General features: G+C 55.1%; 3 protein-coding genes across 3 annotated transcripts; all 3 read left to right on the forward strand.

Annotated features, from left to right (window-relative positions):
• Positions 1-26: 26 nt before the first annotated feature.
• GLOTRDRAFT_140080 (uncharacterized protein) lies at positions 27-4,170 on the forward strand (the record flags this gene model as incomplete). The annotated part of the gene is made up of 15 exons (XM_007870270.1): positions 27-260; positions 393-684; positions 767-840; positions 932-1,059; positions 1,117-1,214; positions 1,279-1,295; positions 1,345-1,461; positions 1,512-1,679; positions 1,744-1,951; positions 2,011-2,286; positions 2,355-2,481; positions 2,538-2,648; positions 2,707-2,959; positions 3,018-3,187; positions 3,242-4,170. 15 exons carry the CDS (start codon positions 27-29, stop codon positions 3,939-3,941), a joined length of 2,973 nt encoding a protein of 990 aa, XP_007868461.1. The 3' UTR covers positions 3,942-4,170.
• A 997-nt stretch (positions 4,171-5,167) lies between these two features.
• GLOTRDRAFT_63849 (DUF21-domain-containing protein) lies at positions 5,168-8,538 on the forward strand. The gene is made up of 10 exons (XM_007870271.1): positions 5,168-5,525; positions 5,575-5,748; positions 5,866-5,962; positions 6,027-6,105; positions 6,193-6,311; positions 6,366-6,575; positions 6,632-6,766; positions 6,827-7,267; positions 7,322-7,388; positions 7,441-8,538. The coding sequence occupies exons 1-10, from the start codon at positions 5,197-5,199 to the stop codon at positions 8,364-8,366; spliced, it is 2,577 nt and encodes an 858-aa protein (XP_007868462.1). The 5' UTR covers positions 5,168-5,196; the 3' UTR covers positions 8,367-8,538.
• A 3,966-nt stretch (positions 8,539-12,504) lies between these two features.
• On the forward strand, positions 12,505-14,685 carry GLOTRDRAFT_63852 (uncharacterized protein). Its single transcript, XM_007870272.1, has 4 exons — positions 12,505-12,855; positions 12,907-13,539; positions 13,592-14,404; positions 14,467-14,685. The coding sequence occupies exons 1-4, from the start codon at positions 12,554-12,556 to the stop codon at positions 14,546-14,548; spliced, it is 1,830 nt and encodes a 609-aa protein (XP_007868463.1). The 5' UTR covers positions 12,505-12,553; the 3' UTR covers positions 14,549-14,685.
• The last annotated feature ends 71 nt before the right edge of the window (positions 14,686-14,756 follow it).

Genomic DNA, 14,756 nt, shown 5'->3' on the forward strand with positions numbered 1-14,756 from the left:
CCTGGCCGTCGTCACCTATTCCGACGATGCGTTCGCGTCCGCTGGTACTTGCTCGACGCCGACTGCTGTGTCGGTCTAACCACCACCTCGCGAACCCGAAGCCGGTGACCATCGGCATCAGACGAGAGGATTCCGAGAGAATATGGGAGAGAAGGTGTCCGCTCACGCCGGATGCGGTTCATGAGCTTGTCAAGGACGGGGTCAATGTGCTCGTTCAAGACTGCTCGCGCAGGGTGTACAGGAGCGATGAGTTCGTCAAGGTATGTTGACAGGTCTGCACTCCGTCGGTGGACGGGGGGCGCGTCATCACAGTAATAGCTGTTTCCACGTACCCGCTATCCTGCCAGTGAACACCTTCAATCCATGTCGTATTGACTTCCTCTCTTACCCAGGCCGGTGCACAAATTCATCCCAACCTCTCCCCCGCGCATATCATCCTGGGTATCAAAGAGACCCCGCTCGCCGAGCTCCTCACAACACCAGTTGACGGCATTCCACGCACCCACCTCATGTTCTCGCATACTATCAAGGGGCAGCTATATAACATGCCTCTCCTCGACCGGTTCCTGGAAGCAAGGCCTGGCAGTGGCGAGCGGAAGGAGCTATTGCCACGTCTGATCGACTGGGAGCTCTTGACCGACGAGAAAGGGAAGAGAACAGTTGGGTTTGGGTGGTTTGCTGGAGGTCAGCTCGTCTGCTTCACCGTCCTAGATATCATTCGGCGGATTTACTCTCACCAAACACTGATACACGCCCTCTTTTACAGTGGCTGGCGTCTTGGAGTCACTCTCCATGCTTGCCCAGTTTCACCTCGAGCTCGGAATTGCATCACCATTCCTCGTAAGTGGTCTCGAAGACATTCATCTTAAATTCCTGGATATATGACCGTGTTTATTGGTAAACCCTAACCCTGCCCAACCCTTCCGGACAGTATACACCTCGGCCACACATGCACCCCGACCTACCATCCATCCGTGCCTCGCTCAGTCGAGTGGGGGAAATGATCAAGGAGGGCGGGACGCCCAGGGAGGTGGGCCCCATTATCATTGGAGTGACCGGGTATGTCACTTTCACGAGATAATGTAATGAGGAATGAATTGTTAAGGGTTTCTGTAGGACTGGGAAAGTAGCTCAGGGGATGCTGGATATACTATCCGACCTCCCCATTGAGAAAGTGAACGTGGAGGATTTACCAAGATTGGTTGGGAGTCCTGGTGAGGAATATCATCCCATCTTCAGGGTATATTCGAACCTTTCCTAAATCCGTTTCATGTTCAGAGGCCAACCTACACAAGGTTCGTCCTATTCACGATGGCACCCGCGGTATCGCTCACTAGATAGTAGATATACCTCGTACATGCTCTCCCGCATGAATACTTCAGCGGCGTCGACGGACGACCGTATAACCGCGAGGACTACTATGCGAATCCACACCTCTATAAATCAAACTTCCACGTGAAGGTGCGCGTTTATCTTTGTCGCCTCAGACTTCCCCTTAGCTGCTGTAACAGGTCCAACCATACCTAACGCTCCTGCTCCACGGCGCTGGCTGGGCGCAGGGCTTCCCGCGCGTGATGACCAATGAGGGTCTTGCGACGTCGTTGGAGATCGCGCGCGGGCTGTGGGGTGGTGAGAAGGGACGGGGGAGATGCGTCGGGGATGTGAGCTGTGACGTCGAGGTGGGAGCTTTTCTCATTCCCATGAGTTTAAACAAGTGCAGTTCACTAAGTTTGTGTTACCCAGGGCGGTCTGGAATTCCTGCCGAGACACTCGACGCTCTCCGCGCCGTTCTTCTGCACCCGACCGGGGAGTCTCCCTGCCCACCTGCCGGAGGTGCGAATGATGGCGGTGGATATACTGCCGTCATCACTCCCGTTGGACGCAAGCCGGCATTTCTCTCAAGGCATTATGTCATACCTCCGCACACTCATTCGTGGGTATCGTGGAGAGGGTGAGTGCCTTCTGCTGTAAATGATCGTGTGCGTGACCTGATGAGGCGCTTGGACAAAGGAGGCGTTGATGCAGAGCTTGAGAGGGCGTTGGATCGCGCGACGGTGACGAGGGGCGGGGAGTTGCAAGGGAGCAATACGTGGCTGAAGGAGCCGCTGGGTGTCTGGAAGGATAGTTTGTCAGCGACCCCTTCGTCGTCCAACATGGGGAGTACAGCCGGTACCCCTCAGCTGAAGCCGTCGCCGAAGAAGCGAGTCTTGTTGCTCGGAAGCGGGATGGTGGCAGGTCCTGTTGTCGAGCATATCGGGAAGCGGGGCGAGGTTGAGTTAGTGGTTGGTATGTATGAGGAACGAGCCTTGATTGATAATATGTGGAGTGCTGATATCTACTGCTCATTGGTTTAGCTAGTAATATCCTCGCGGAGGCACAGAATCTTGCCAAGCGTTTTGGGAACGCGAAGCCGGTATCATTGGATGTTGCTGACCTAGGGAAACTGGGCAGTTTGATAGAGGAGACTGATGTCGTAATCAGGTATAACCGTCCAAATCCTGAATCTGACAGAGATACTAACGACAGCGGTTCCATAGTTTACTACCCGTCACCTTCCACCCTACCATCGCAGAGCAGTGCATCAAGCACAAGAAGCACATGGTAACCGCGTCCTACATCTCCCCTGCAATGAAACAGCTACACGACAGGTTAGTCACACGCTCCCTATCCCAAACCCCGCAAGCTGACCTTGAAGGAGCTCTGCAGCGCGCTTTCCTCCGATACTCTCATCTTAAACGAGATCGGGTTGGATCCAGGTATCGACCACTGCTCGGCATTCTCGCTGCTGGGGGCTATCCGCTCCCAGGGCAAGCAGGTTCGGTCGTTCGTGTCTTTCTGCGGCGGGCTACCTGCGCCGGAGTGCGCGGAGGACGGTCCGTTGGGATACAAATTCAGCTGGAGCCCGCTAGGGGTGTTGAGAGCTGCGAAGGCGTCCGCGCGGTTCAAACTGAATAACAGGGTGTGTGACTTTCAGATTCATCTTGTTGGTGATGACTGAACTTAGTATAACCGAGCAGCATTACGAGATTGACGAACCGAACTTGCTGAGGCACCATTTCGACCGGGTCCCCATTTCGAACGTGCTGCAATTGGAGGGCATTGCTAATCGCGACAGTATTCCATACGCTGACACGTATGGCCTCGGGAAGACTGAGGATTTACGTAGCATTCTCCGGGGCACACTACGGTATGTTCCACTTATATTTGTCATGATGCGCTCCTTACGCGGCGAGTGTTCCAGATATCCCGGATTCTGCGATTTGATGCAGTCGTTCAAGGAAATTGGGCTGCTGGAATTCGAGCCCAAGCTCCGGCTTGATTCTTGGAGTTCCCTCGTCAGGAGTGCATTCGAGAGCCGATACAACGATCGCGTCAAGGGCGATGACGCATCGCTCATTTCGGCGCTATCGAACGTGCTGTCTACTGGTTCCGTCGAGCGAGCCTTGGAAGCACTCAGCTGGTTCGGCGTCATTCCAGGCGTCACCTCCCCAGTAGTTGGCATGCCGCTCCTACCCCAGCGCGAGATGGCGCCCATCGAGCTCTTCGCCACCGTCCTCGCACACAAACAGGCGTACCGGCCCGGCGAGCGGGACATGGTCATCCTGCACCACGAGATCGTCGCGTCGGCGTCCACACCGGCGTCTCCTGAGGATATCCACACATCGACGCTAATGGCATATGGGACGCCGGTGCATTCGGCGATGGCGCTAACGGTTGGGCTACCCGTGGCCTTTGCTGCGCTGAGAGTGTTGGATGGGAAGGTCGCGATGAGGGGCGTGCGGGGTCCCGAGGAGGAGGGGCTCTGGAGGGACGTGCTGCAGGGGATGGAGGAGGCGGGGTTGGGGATGAGGGAGAGCGTGAGGGCCGGTGGGTCGGGTCGCGCGATGGGAATGGAGGGCGTCTTGGATGCTGGTCTGAGGAGGTCCATGGGAGCAGCTTGATTTGTACTATACTGTCTATACAAGATTTCAGACGCTTCGCATTTGGCATACATGCATCTTTCCGTAGGCTAATGATAGTTATCACCAAAGGCTTGCAGTCTACCTGAGGTGGTGCATGGCCGAGCTGTAGCATGGGTGTTTATGCATCTCAGGGCCATTCCGCATTGGTACATAACCACTGCCATGGTTATATGGGAGTAGATGATCTCCGCGCACCTTTTAGTGCTCCGGGTACGCCTTCTAACGGCCCTTGTTGATGCTGTCTCTGACTCGAATGGCCGTAGACATCAGCTTGTATACACGCATCGGCCCATCCATACATTGGTCCTGGCCAACACGTATCGTTCCACCCCCTTCATTATAGAGATCAGGGAGCAGGTGTGTCCGTTAATGAAGGAAGGCGACTTTGCAGCGACGCACGACGCCGATATAAGCGCAGCGATCGACCATATTCAGTAATTTTCACTGTAGGGGTTGTCACTTCGGGGCATCTCGAGGGCCCATACTTCCACCACCCCGATACGGGCCCACGAGGCTGGGAATCGAAGAGCCAGAAGTGAGGTCCTCGATGACAACCTAGAAACCTTAAACGTATGCCGCTCGGAAGATACGCCGTTCAATACAGTATCAGATAACCAATGGTGTAGAATCGACACACCTGATACCAGGAGCTCAAGAATAGGTCGATAACGTGGGCGCGTGCAACAGCTGGAAGATATAGACGCCGTGTCTCGTCATATTATGTTGACAAGGGGTAGCCAGGTGATGATGACCGTCAAGTATGCTTGAAGATAAGTGACGAAAGTCACCCTGCTCAGTGCATCGAGACATTCCTATGCATCCCATCAAGCACGGTCGGCATACACCGCGACACCCCTGCATGTGTGTCGCTCCCTTTTGCAGGACAAGGCCGAGACCTTCCTGTGCAGACGATCCTTGCCTTTTCGCAGCTCAAGTACTCGTTCAATACATGTTTGGGAAAAGTAGATCCTCGAAGCAGAAGAGTTAGACTTTGACGAATTAGCTTGCCGAGGGTGGAAGCGTGGGAATGCCGTGCTCGTAAGCGGGTTACGTCATCAGGAGAAGCATCAATGCCGAGGCACGCCGAGGTTCTCTCAGCCACAACTGTCAACGCGCTTGGCTTGCGCAACTGACCCCGCGCAGCTCACGTGGCCTTCGCCGACGGGTCGGGCGCATATAAGGGCGTGGAACCGCCACCGACGCGCCTTGCGCCCCCTTGCATTTCCACTAACGAATGGTACCAACTCCTCGACTACTTTCCCGTTCTCCCTCCTCTGGCCTAGCGGTATCAGTGCTGTCTGCGTTATTGAGCCATGTTCCCAAGCTTGCCTTCAGTTATCCCACAGCGCCCAACGGCGGCCCCACTGCTTTCGCCGCGAATGGCGACGGCAATGCCGCCACGCACACTTTCGCAAAGAGAGACACTCCCCCGACGGAGAAGATCATCTTCCCAATCCTTATCCCCGTTCTTGTCTTGTTGTCGGGTTTGTTTGCCGGTCTGACATTGGGCTATATGAGTCTGGACGAAACACAGTTGAATGTGCTTAGTCTAAGTGGCACACCGTAAGCCTCCTATTTCTCGATCAATATATCTTGCTAATCCTTTCTGCAGTGACCAAAGGCGCTATGCGAATAAGATTAAGCCTATTCGCAAGAACGGCCACCTCCTTCTTGTGACACTGCTGCTTGCGAACATGATCGTCAACGAGACTCTGCCAGTCATATCCGACCCGGTGTTGGGAGGAGGAGTGCAGAGCGTCGTCGTCAGTACTGTCTTGATTGTCATGTGAGTTCTAGGCAAGGCCTGCGGGGCCGGGAGATTGCGGGTAGGCCAGCATACTATTGCCCCTTCCGTCAGACCCCTTTGTTCTAACGCGCACTTCGCTAACCCATCCCGCCCTAGCTTCTCGGAAATCATTCCACAATCTGTATGCAGTCGTTATGGACTCTTGATCGGCGCAAAGATGGCGCCGTTCGTCAAAGTCCTTATCTATACTTTTGTTAGTATCTGTCCTTGGCAGCCGACATCGCATATACTGACTTTTGCTTCATGTCCGAATTTAGGGTATTGTTGCTTGGCCAGTCGCCAAACTTTTGGAGTGGGTGCTTGGCTCTCATCATGGCATCATCTATCGCCGGAGTGGTACGTCATCTGGCGTAGTCTATCTCGAGACTGCATAATCTTATCAGATATCCCCTCTGTCACCATTGCGGTGTTGCCTGTTTTTAGAATTGAAGCAACTCGTCGCAATGCATGCCATGAATGCCACACACGGAGGTGACCTCAAGACCGATACTGTGACAATCATTGGTGCGACCCTCGACTTGCAAGAGAAAGTGGTTGAGCAGGTTTGTTTTTCCCCTAACCCGGACGACCTTGGGTGCTTATGCTGTCTTTTCCAGGCCATGACTCCTCTCGACAAAGTCTTCATGCTTCACATAGATACGAAGCTGGACTACGAGACCTTAAAGCGCATATGTGCTACCGGCCATAGTCGGATCCCTGTATACGAGGATATTGAAGTACCAGGCTTGGTGACTGAAGGCGGCCTCAACGGTCCGGCTGAGATGCACAAGGTCAAGAAGATCATCGGTATACTTCTCGTGAAACAGGTACTTCTTTGTGTTTCCTTCTGCGCGGATCCTCTGGTACTAAAGAAGCCTGTTAGTGTATATTATTGGATCCTCAAGATGCAGTGCCACTGCGTTCGCTTCCCCTTAACAAGGTACCGTTTATCCCGAGGAACGAACCCTTGCTTGGCATCCTTGATAAATTCCAAGAAGGAAGGAGCCACATGGCAATCGTGAGTCTCGCTACTTTGTCTGTTCGATGATGTTTCCTGACATTGCCGGGCTTGGTGCAGGTTAGTCGCCTGAGCGTTGAGCGTGCAGCGAGCGTCAAGAAGGAAGTGAAGCGAAGTCTCACTCAACGTATCAGGGACCGCGTCATTGGCGAGTCTGAGTCTAGCGGCGAAGAGACCGAGGCGGAAAGTGGACGAGGGAGCACCGATTCGCGCGTCCTCGACCGCGATGCCACCCTCCGAGGTGATGGTCAAGTCGAGAAGCAGCTTGCTGAAGGCAGCCAATCTGATGACCAGGAGAAACGCGACCGGAACCACTCCTTCAAGAGGGGCCGTAGCCGGAAGCACAAACGTGGGCACGTGGATGTCGAGATGGGTAATATTGAGGAACAGCGGGAGGGGACGAAGAGCAGACGTGGTAGTATTGCTAAGCAGCTCAGGCCTGCGGGATTGTTGCAGGAGATGCCGGCTGATGCTGTGCTCTCTAAGGAACGTGCTGAACCGGTGAGTCGTGTTGCTGCTGATATGGCGTGGCAAGTGTCCTGATAAGTTGTGCAGTATTTACAAAGTTTCGACCCTGCTGTCATGCCCGTGGGTATCATCACCCTGGAAGATGTCCTAGAGGGTAAGCAGCCTTGTCTGTGGGTGTGGGACCGTACTGATGAGTCACCTTGCAGAACTTATTGGTGAAGAGATTTACGACGAGTTCGACCCTCAAGGTGGTCATGTCGTGTCGTACGATCCTCCTGAGTCGGTTCGCTCTCACGGCGGTCGCTCTACTCTGAAGAGCTTGAGGCGCCAAGGTTCAGCCCCCGAATTGACCTCCACTGCTTCAGACAAACGCCCGTCCACCGGTTCCGGGGGAGGATCCAAGTCTACTAGCACTACACCTATCCTGCGTCCTATCGCGATTCCCGCGGCGTTTAAGGGCCTTAACTTCTTGAGAAGTCGCAGCGCTCCGCCTACGCCTCGGGATAAGAACGTTCAAAGCGGCGCTGGAACTACCATTGGAACCTCTGTCCCTGCTGTCCCTCCGTTGCCTGAGATGACACCCCCGGCGATAGATCCTGAGTCTGATAAACGCATTGGTGAGGAGGGGCCTGCTGGACCGCGTATAGTTGTGGAGTCGCCGGAGATGCTCCCGACGTCGGTCAGCCCTGAAGAGGCTGAGAAAGCTCTGGGATTGAGCACTGGGCAGGTCGCGAAGTCTGCCAGTGCCCCCAGTCCCCCGTCTGCCGTGCCCACCAGCCTCGTCGCAGACTATGCGCAGCCTCATCCCGTTCGCAGCGCGTCGCCTGCCCCGTCGCTCGAGGCCATCCTGCTAGATCGCAAGCGGCGGATGGCTGCTGGCAATGTTAGCCCACCTTCTGGTGCCGCGCGGCCGCATGCTGGTGGGAGCCCGCCGCAGGATGTGAGGCACGTCCGCGTCGCGACGCCGACGGGCGGCAAAGGCTCGAAGTTCAAGAGCAGTCCGTTGAGTGGAGGGGAGAATAATGGGCTTGCTACGCTGGAGAGGGTCAAGGGCGAGAACGATGAGACCCGTATACCTGACGGGAAGGACAAGGAAGGCCCTGATAAAGAGGGTAAGCAGGAGCAGGAGTGAGGAAACTTGGAGAGTTGACGATGGTTCAGAGTGAACGAACTGAGCCGGATACTGTACGAGAATAATAGACTTTCACCGCTGTACATTTACGTTTGGACCTGTGCTTTCGTACGACACTGATTGAATTGCAATGTACATCACGACTTCTGGTTTTGCTGCAATCACAGTCCCATCCTAAATCTTTGACGTTCGTTCTGCTGAGTGGAAGTCGAAGAGGCTTCGGATACCGCCACCGGCTTGGACACGTGTGGCCGGACGCGTTCGGTCGCGTCGTCGTAATTCGATCGCGTCTCGCCACAAATCATCCTGTCTCAGGAGCCCGGCAATCGTACACTGTGCCTTGCTCAGAGCTTTCATCCTCTTGTACCAGGCGCTCAACATTTATGCTTCATACTGTCTGAAGCCTTCCTTTCCTACTCAAGCTGGCTTATATCTTACCCTGGGTTCGGAAGGTTGTCTGAGACTAAAATCCGAACCGCGTCTCTATGTGGGTTATAACAGGGCCGTTTGACGGGAAGGAGAGAGGGGACCTCTCTATCAGAAGTACGTTGCTGTCGTACCGCATCCGCGCGTGCTAATACTGTCCCTACAGAGAGCAAGCTATTGAAGCCCGGAAAAACGTACAAATTAGGCCGAAAGCCTGGATCCGACCTCTATATCAACAACGGCAAGGTCTCCAATCAACACGCCGAGCTGATAGTTGGAGACTATAGTCCCGAGGATGCAGTACGTTCCTGCTATAGCAAGTATGGGCATACACCCAACCCATTGATAGGCCAATCCCGGGGCGGTCCCTTCTTTTCGAATTCGAAGTTTGCGGGATAAGGAGAAAGGCTTGACGATAAAGCGTGGAGGGGAGACAGTTATTGCAAACCCGGCGGCACATCGAGACCTACGAGATGGAGATGAAATAGAAGCTGTCTCAGGCGTACTGTTGACGTGAGCGTGCTGAGGATACTAGCTTGCAATTAGCTAAGGTATGAAACTAGAGTGCAGTGGAGGAAGATCTGCTGCTATGCTCCAGCAACACGGGGCAAGTCTTCTGTGTCCGTGGAAGCTTGTGCAGGCCTCGGTAAGCATCTGCCCGGCTATTATTCGATTCGTGCTATTCACTTAACATTCTTAGGCATCAACGTGGTTCACACCTTCCACCCCGAAGTGACCCACTATCTCAGCCCCTCCTTCTCGTTAACGGTCCACATGGCATATTCCCTACTACATTTAGCGCGTATAGTCAAGTCAGAATGGCTGGAGGAAGCCATCCGTCTCGGAAACCTACCTCCAACCGACGACATGTCCCTCGAGTACACTTTCGCACTGCCTCAGGAGTCGAAGTACCGACCCGCCTTCTCGCCGTCCCTTCCACCGCCTTTGAAAGTCTTCCGTGTGTGGGAGCCCAACGAGGAGCGCGTGCAGCTGTTCCACGGTTACCGATTCCTGTTCGTCGGGGAAAAGGGTCGCGAGATGCCGGGCGACTTGAGAGATCTGGTTAGCGGCGGGGGCGGGCAGTACGAAGCATTCGCCGTTGACTCAGGGAGAGCGAAGTTACATCAGGTGCTCGCAAAGGGTAAGCAGAGGATAGCGAACAACGGGAAGGCGTTAGTTCTTGTCGCAGACGAAGGGAATATGATCGCTGCTGTTGGTCGGGACAGTTGGCAGGAGCTTGTGGATGAAGCTCGCAGGTGATTACCAATGACTTTCATTTCATATCGTCTGACTCAGCGGTATGGGCCAGTTACGAGGCAGCCATCGTCCCGCCAGATAATCTCGTCAAAGCAGTTGTGCACGTAGATGTGTCGTATCTCACTCCCAGCACGACTCAGGAAAGCGAGAAAGGTCTGTCTCCTTGCATATCTTGAAAGGACGTCAGTATTCTCATGCTGCTAGATTCAGCTGGCCAGCCGTCAGCGTCGCCAACGCCCGAACATCAACCAAACGGCGGCGAGAAGGGAGCGTCTGATGTACCGCCGTCACAGGCGGAACCAGAGCAAGGGTCGTCTTATCCGCCAGGGCGGCGGAAGCTTACTCGCAGAGCCACGCCGTCTGCTTCCTCCCGACCACCTTCACCAGGCCCTTCTGCTCCGCCGAAGGAACCTACCCCGGAGGTGGAACAGGCTCCGCCACGCAAGGTGGGCATGAAGGCACCTATAACCCACTTTTAACGTTGTACTCACTCTGAAGACCATTGCAGAGGTTGCTCACTCGCCGTGCAGGCGGGAGGACTCCCTTGGTCAGTATTGGTGATGACAGTGTTGACTCTGATTCTGTCGCGTCCATTGCTGCCGTGGATGCGGTAAAACCTCCGAGTACTCGCAGGGCAGCGTCGCCGTCAGACAACAATAGTGTACGTATTCCGCTCCCGTCGCTACTATGCTTTTATTCATGTGGCTCTGTAGACGAGGGTATCTCAGACGCAGACCCGCTCATCGCGTCTGAAACGCAGAGCAGGCACGGCTATCAATCCTCTGTCCATACTCGAAGACCCCGAGGAGCCAGATCCTGGCAAGGAGCCCCCGCTAAAAAGGTTCAAAGCCCTCTTCGACGAGAGTGACCCGAGCAACCTCGCGCAGTTCGGGCTAAGCGGGGCGCTCGATATCCAGACAGGCGCCGTCAACCACGAAGAAATCTATAGCATGTTGCAGAGCCAGACTCAGACAGACACGACGCAGAGCACCGCTGCTGGTCGGAAGACGGGTACGCAGGCTGCAGGGCGGTTGGCAGCCGTCGCAGAGGAGGAGGAGGAGAACAGCATGACGTCTGTTACGAAGTCCAGCACCTCCCGGGGCCAGCTGCAGAGCCAAGCGGCTGCTGCGACGTCTGTGACGGAGTCTGGGCCGTCGACCAAGGGTGCGAGTCAGATACCCATGACGAACAGCATCAAGCAGCCGAAAAAATCCGGGGCCGCTCCCGGGCAGCCAGATACGGATGAAGGTTTCCTGAAGGCGCTCGCGTCGAAGAAGAAGGGCAAGAAGCATGAGGATACGTTCGATAGGGAGTTTAATAACTTGCGGATATCGAAGCCTGATTTGCAGCAGCAGCAGGAACACAGGGACGAGGAGCGGGAGTGGGAGATGATGGATGACTTTGGTGATTATGGTGTCAGAGGGAACTTTATGGTTGTCGTGGAGATGGAAGTGCCGGAGCACCGTACGAGGGCGGCGAGGAGAGGGGAGGGGAGGCTGGAATGGCAGGGAAAGCCGGACTTCAAGAAGTTCAAGCATGTATGCTGCCTTGCGGTTACGTTAGTCGGATTGATTCGCTGACTGACTTCTATAGAAACCTGCTCCTGGTAGAAGGTCGAAGGTCGAGTTGGTTGTGAGTGAGGAGAATCAGTATGCATGTAAGTCACGGCCGGTATATGAGGTGGAATAGTCCTGACTGACTTCTTGGTTAGCGTACTGGAGAGGCAGCCAGACCCAATCTCAGTCACAGCCGCTAGTGGGGGTGTCCCCGCCTAGCCCTGGTCCCCGTGTGGCTGATCAAGCACAGGCACGCAGCCAAGGTAACTATACTCGTGCACTATCAAAGCCCACTGCTGATTGAATTGCTGCAGCTGTCAAGCCACGAAACCGAATTCGAACGCCAATGCCAGCCGAGGATGGAGATGATAATGTTGCACCACTTCCATTGTCAGCGAAGGCCCAGCCTCTGTTCTTGCCGGAGTCACAAGAGTCTCAAATGGTAGATATAGAGCCGACGCCGGATGCTGCGCCTGCGAGTCAAGAGGACGAGGCGCCACCGACGCTACGGTCCGTGGAAGAACCCACTCCTGTGGCACCCCCTGCGAAGCCTGCTTCTCGGAAGAGGAAGACGCCCGCGGCTGTTATTATAGATGATGACTCTGACGATGGTGTGGCATTCAAGGGATTCCGGAGTAGGAAGAAAACGAAGGTGAAGTAGGGCACTACGTTGGATCTCGCGTCTTGTTTCATGACTAAGTATGCTATTGTTCTCCTATTGTCGAATCCTACTATCGAACGAGATATTTGATGTGATGTGCTTCCACCATTTCTATCATCACTCCGCGGGATTCTATTGGCCACAGTTGCAGGAAGAGCAATAGAGGTCTTCCACGTGACAGGCGCGTCTAATTTATGGCGGAATCTGCTGTATTCGCCTGCCAGCGTCCACACGTTCTGTCTCATAAGTAACTCTGGCAGTTCGCTAGCTCGCGACTGCTGCTGGCGATGGCGCTGACGCTTCGTCGACGTAGCTTGACGCGGCTCTTCTTCTTGGGTGTTTTCATTATCCTTGTCAAGGTCTTCCTCTGGTCGCCGTCCTCCAGCTCGGTATACCCATACTCGCAAGATCCATATCAGATTCGCGAGGCCAATGTGCTCGACTTGGTTGCTCGCTCAGGCAAAGCGCTTGATGTCCAGAGACACAAGTTCTTGCAAGTGAGGATGGGAAGGGACGAAAGAGAGGATATCTTTTCCGACCTGGTTAGGGATGGCGTGCAAGACTTTTGGGATAAGTATCAGAAGCCTTAGTGAGTCGCTCACCATTTCCACATTTCCAGGGGCGATATTGACTGGCTTAGCATTCTCAACGCCGAGACGGCGAATATGGACGCCCAGTCCGTGTATACAGCCATCGACACCCTCTTGTCTCTGAACGGCTGGGTGGCGGCTCTATGCCCCACCCTCACGCGACCGTTCGCCCAGAACAAATACGAGGATGCATATGACGATCTCATCGCCCAGAACCATCTGTACTACATTGGCATCATTGTCCACTCCGCCGACCACTTCCTGACTGACCAGCTTGCGGTTATCGTGCAGCTCTCAAAGCGCCTCGGACCAAGCAACATCTTCGTTTCCATGCTTGACTACTCCAGCTCAGACTCGACGGAGACTCTGACCGACCTCGCCGAAGCGGTGCTGACTTTGCTTGGCATACCTTTCAGAATTCGCCGTGTGCCCGCCATGACTGCCGATCCTGAGGCAGCATACTATCCACTCGAGGAAGCTCATATGCGCAACCTCGCACTTGAACCTCTGCGGGAGCTCCACTCGAAACGGAATATCAAGTTCTTCCGTGTCATTTGGCTCAAGGGCTTCACCTGTCCTAATGACATCCTTGAGACTATCAAAGTGAGCGTTGCCAACGAAGCGGCTATGGTATGTGGGATGGACTGGGCGAAGCACAACGACTTCTTCATCTTCTCAGACCGGTATGTTCCACTTTACACTCACCATCCTAACGCTGCATGACACTGTCCACAGTTGGCGTACGCGTGACATCCTCGGCGACCAGTTCCGCCAGTCGCCCTCCTCGTCCACGCCCGACGCGGGCCCGCCTCGCGACAAGCTCGGCTCCGCGCGCTACGCGCAGCACCTCCCCTTCCAGGTGTTCTGCTGCGAGTCGGGCACGCACGTCGTCGACCCCGCGCAGTCGTACTACCAGGGCATCGCGTACCGCGCCGGGACGGACTACTGGAACGCGACGAGCAGCCAGGGGCGCAGTGGGGACCCCGACGCGAACAGGCATAGTACGGGGCAGAACAGTGGGCCGCCGGAGCGCGCGGGCAATGCGCCGTGTTTGGACAGCAGCCAGGCGTGGTTCTGCAGGGACCTGTGGGTCCAGAAGGCGAAGGAGGGTATGAAGGAGGAGGAATTCTCGGATGCGGTGGAGGGTGGGAACCGCAGGCGCAGGCGTACTCTCACCAAGAGGGATCCGGACCCGGATGAGGAGAATGAGCGCAGACAGGCAGCGGGAGGGCGCGAAGTCGACCCGGACGCAAACGTGGGCTCGGACTACGACGCCATGCCGGATGACGAGTCCGAGGATGTCGACCTACCCTTGCCGGACTCGGACGACGATTCCAGATTAAGCGTACCCAACTCGGTGTTCCGCCCTGCCAGGATTATGATCAACCCCCGGTGTGTTACGACGTACGCTGATGTGTCGCACACCCAACTCGCGCTGGACTTGTTCGGTCCCGAAAAGGACAACGATAGTCCGGAGGAAGGAGTGGGCAAGTACGTGTTGGAGGATTGGGAGGGCGCGCCAGAGAGCTTCATATGTCAGGAGCAGAGGTACGTGACTCCTGCGGCTTGCGATGTCGAGTGTCTTCTGACTGACGCGTTGACATGCGCAGGCAAACCGGAGGACGGACAGCCCCTAAGAGCCAGAGGCGTCTCGAGTTCTCAATACACGATGAGTTAGAGAGGAGGATGTGATCGTCGTACGGGCCGCTTGATGGACTTCTGTAGCACTGGGATTAGAGCCGTGTCTTGTATTATTATTTGAGGTAAAAGTACTGATCGACAAGAGTTAGGTTAATCATATTCATTCAAGATCCCGGGCCTGACCGGCACTTCTCGCTGAAGCGTTCTCATATGCATCCCAGGGGGTAAAGAAGATGATGCTCCCACAGCAGGATAGTGA

Source organism: Gloeophyllum trabeum, assembly GCF_000344685.1.
Source record: "Gloeophyllum trabeum ATCC 11539 unplaced genomic scaffold GLOTRscaffold_00011, whole genome shotgun sequence".
NCBI lineage: Eukaryota > Fungi > Basidiomycota > Agaricomycetes > Gloeophyllales > Gloeophyllaceae > Gloeophyllum > Gloeophyllum trabeum.

Coding starts and splice junctions, on each gene's coding strand:
- GLOTRDRAFT_63849 (XM_007870271.1), top strand. CDS start 5,197: ATGGTACCAACTCCTCGACTACTTTCCCGTTCTCCCTCCTCTGGCCTA. Junction 6,106..6,192: donor CATCATCTATCGCCGGAGTG/GTACGTCATCTG, acceptor GCCTGTTTTTAG/AATTGAAGCAACTCGTCGCA. Junction 7,389..7,440: donor CCTGGAAGATGTCCTAGAGG/GTAAGCAGCCTT, acceptor GTCACCTTGCAG/AACTTATTGGTGAAGAGATT.
- GLOTRDRAFT_63852 (XM_007870272.1), top strand. CDS start 12,554: ATGGCGCTGACGCTTCGTCGACGTAGCTTGACGCGGCTCTTCTTCTTG. Junction 13,540..13,591: donor TTCTTCATCTTCTCAGACCG/GTATGTTCCACT, acceptor CACTGTCCACAG/TTGGCGTACGCGTGACATCC. Junction 14,405..14,466: donor TTCATATGTCAGGAGCAGAG/GTACGTGACTCC, acceptor TGACATGCGCAG/GCAAACCGGAGGACGGACAG.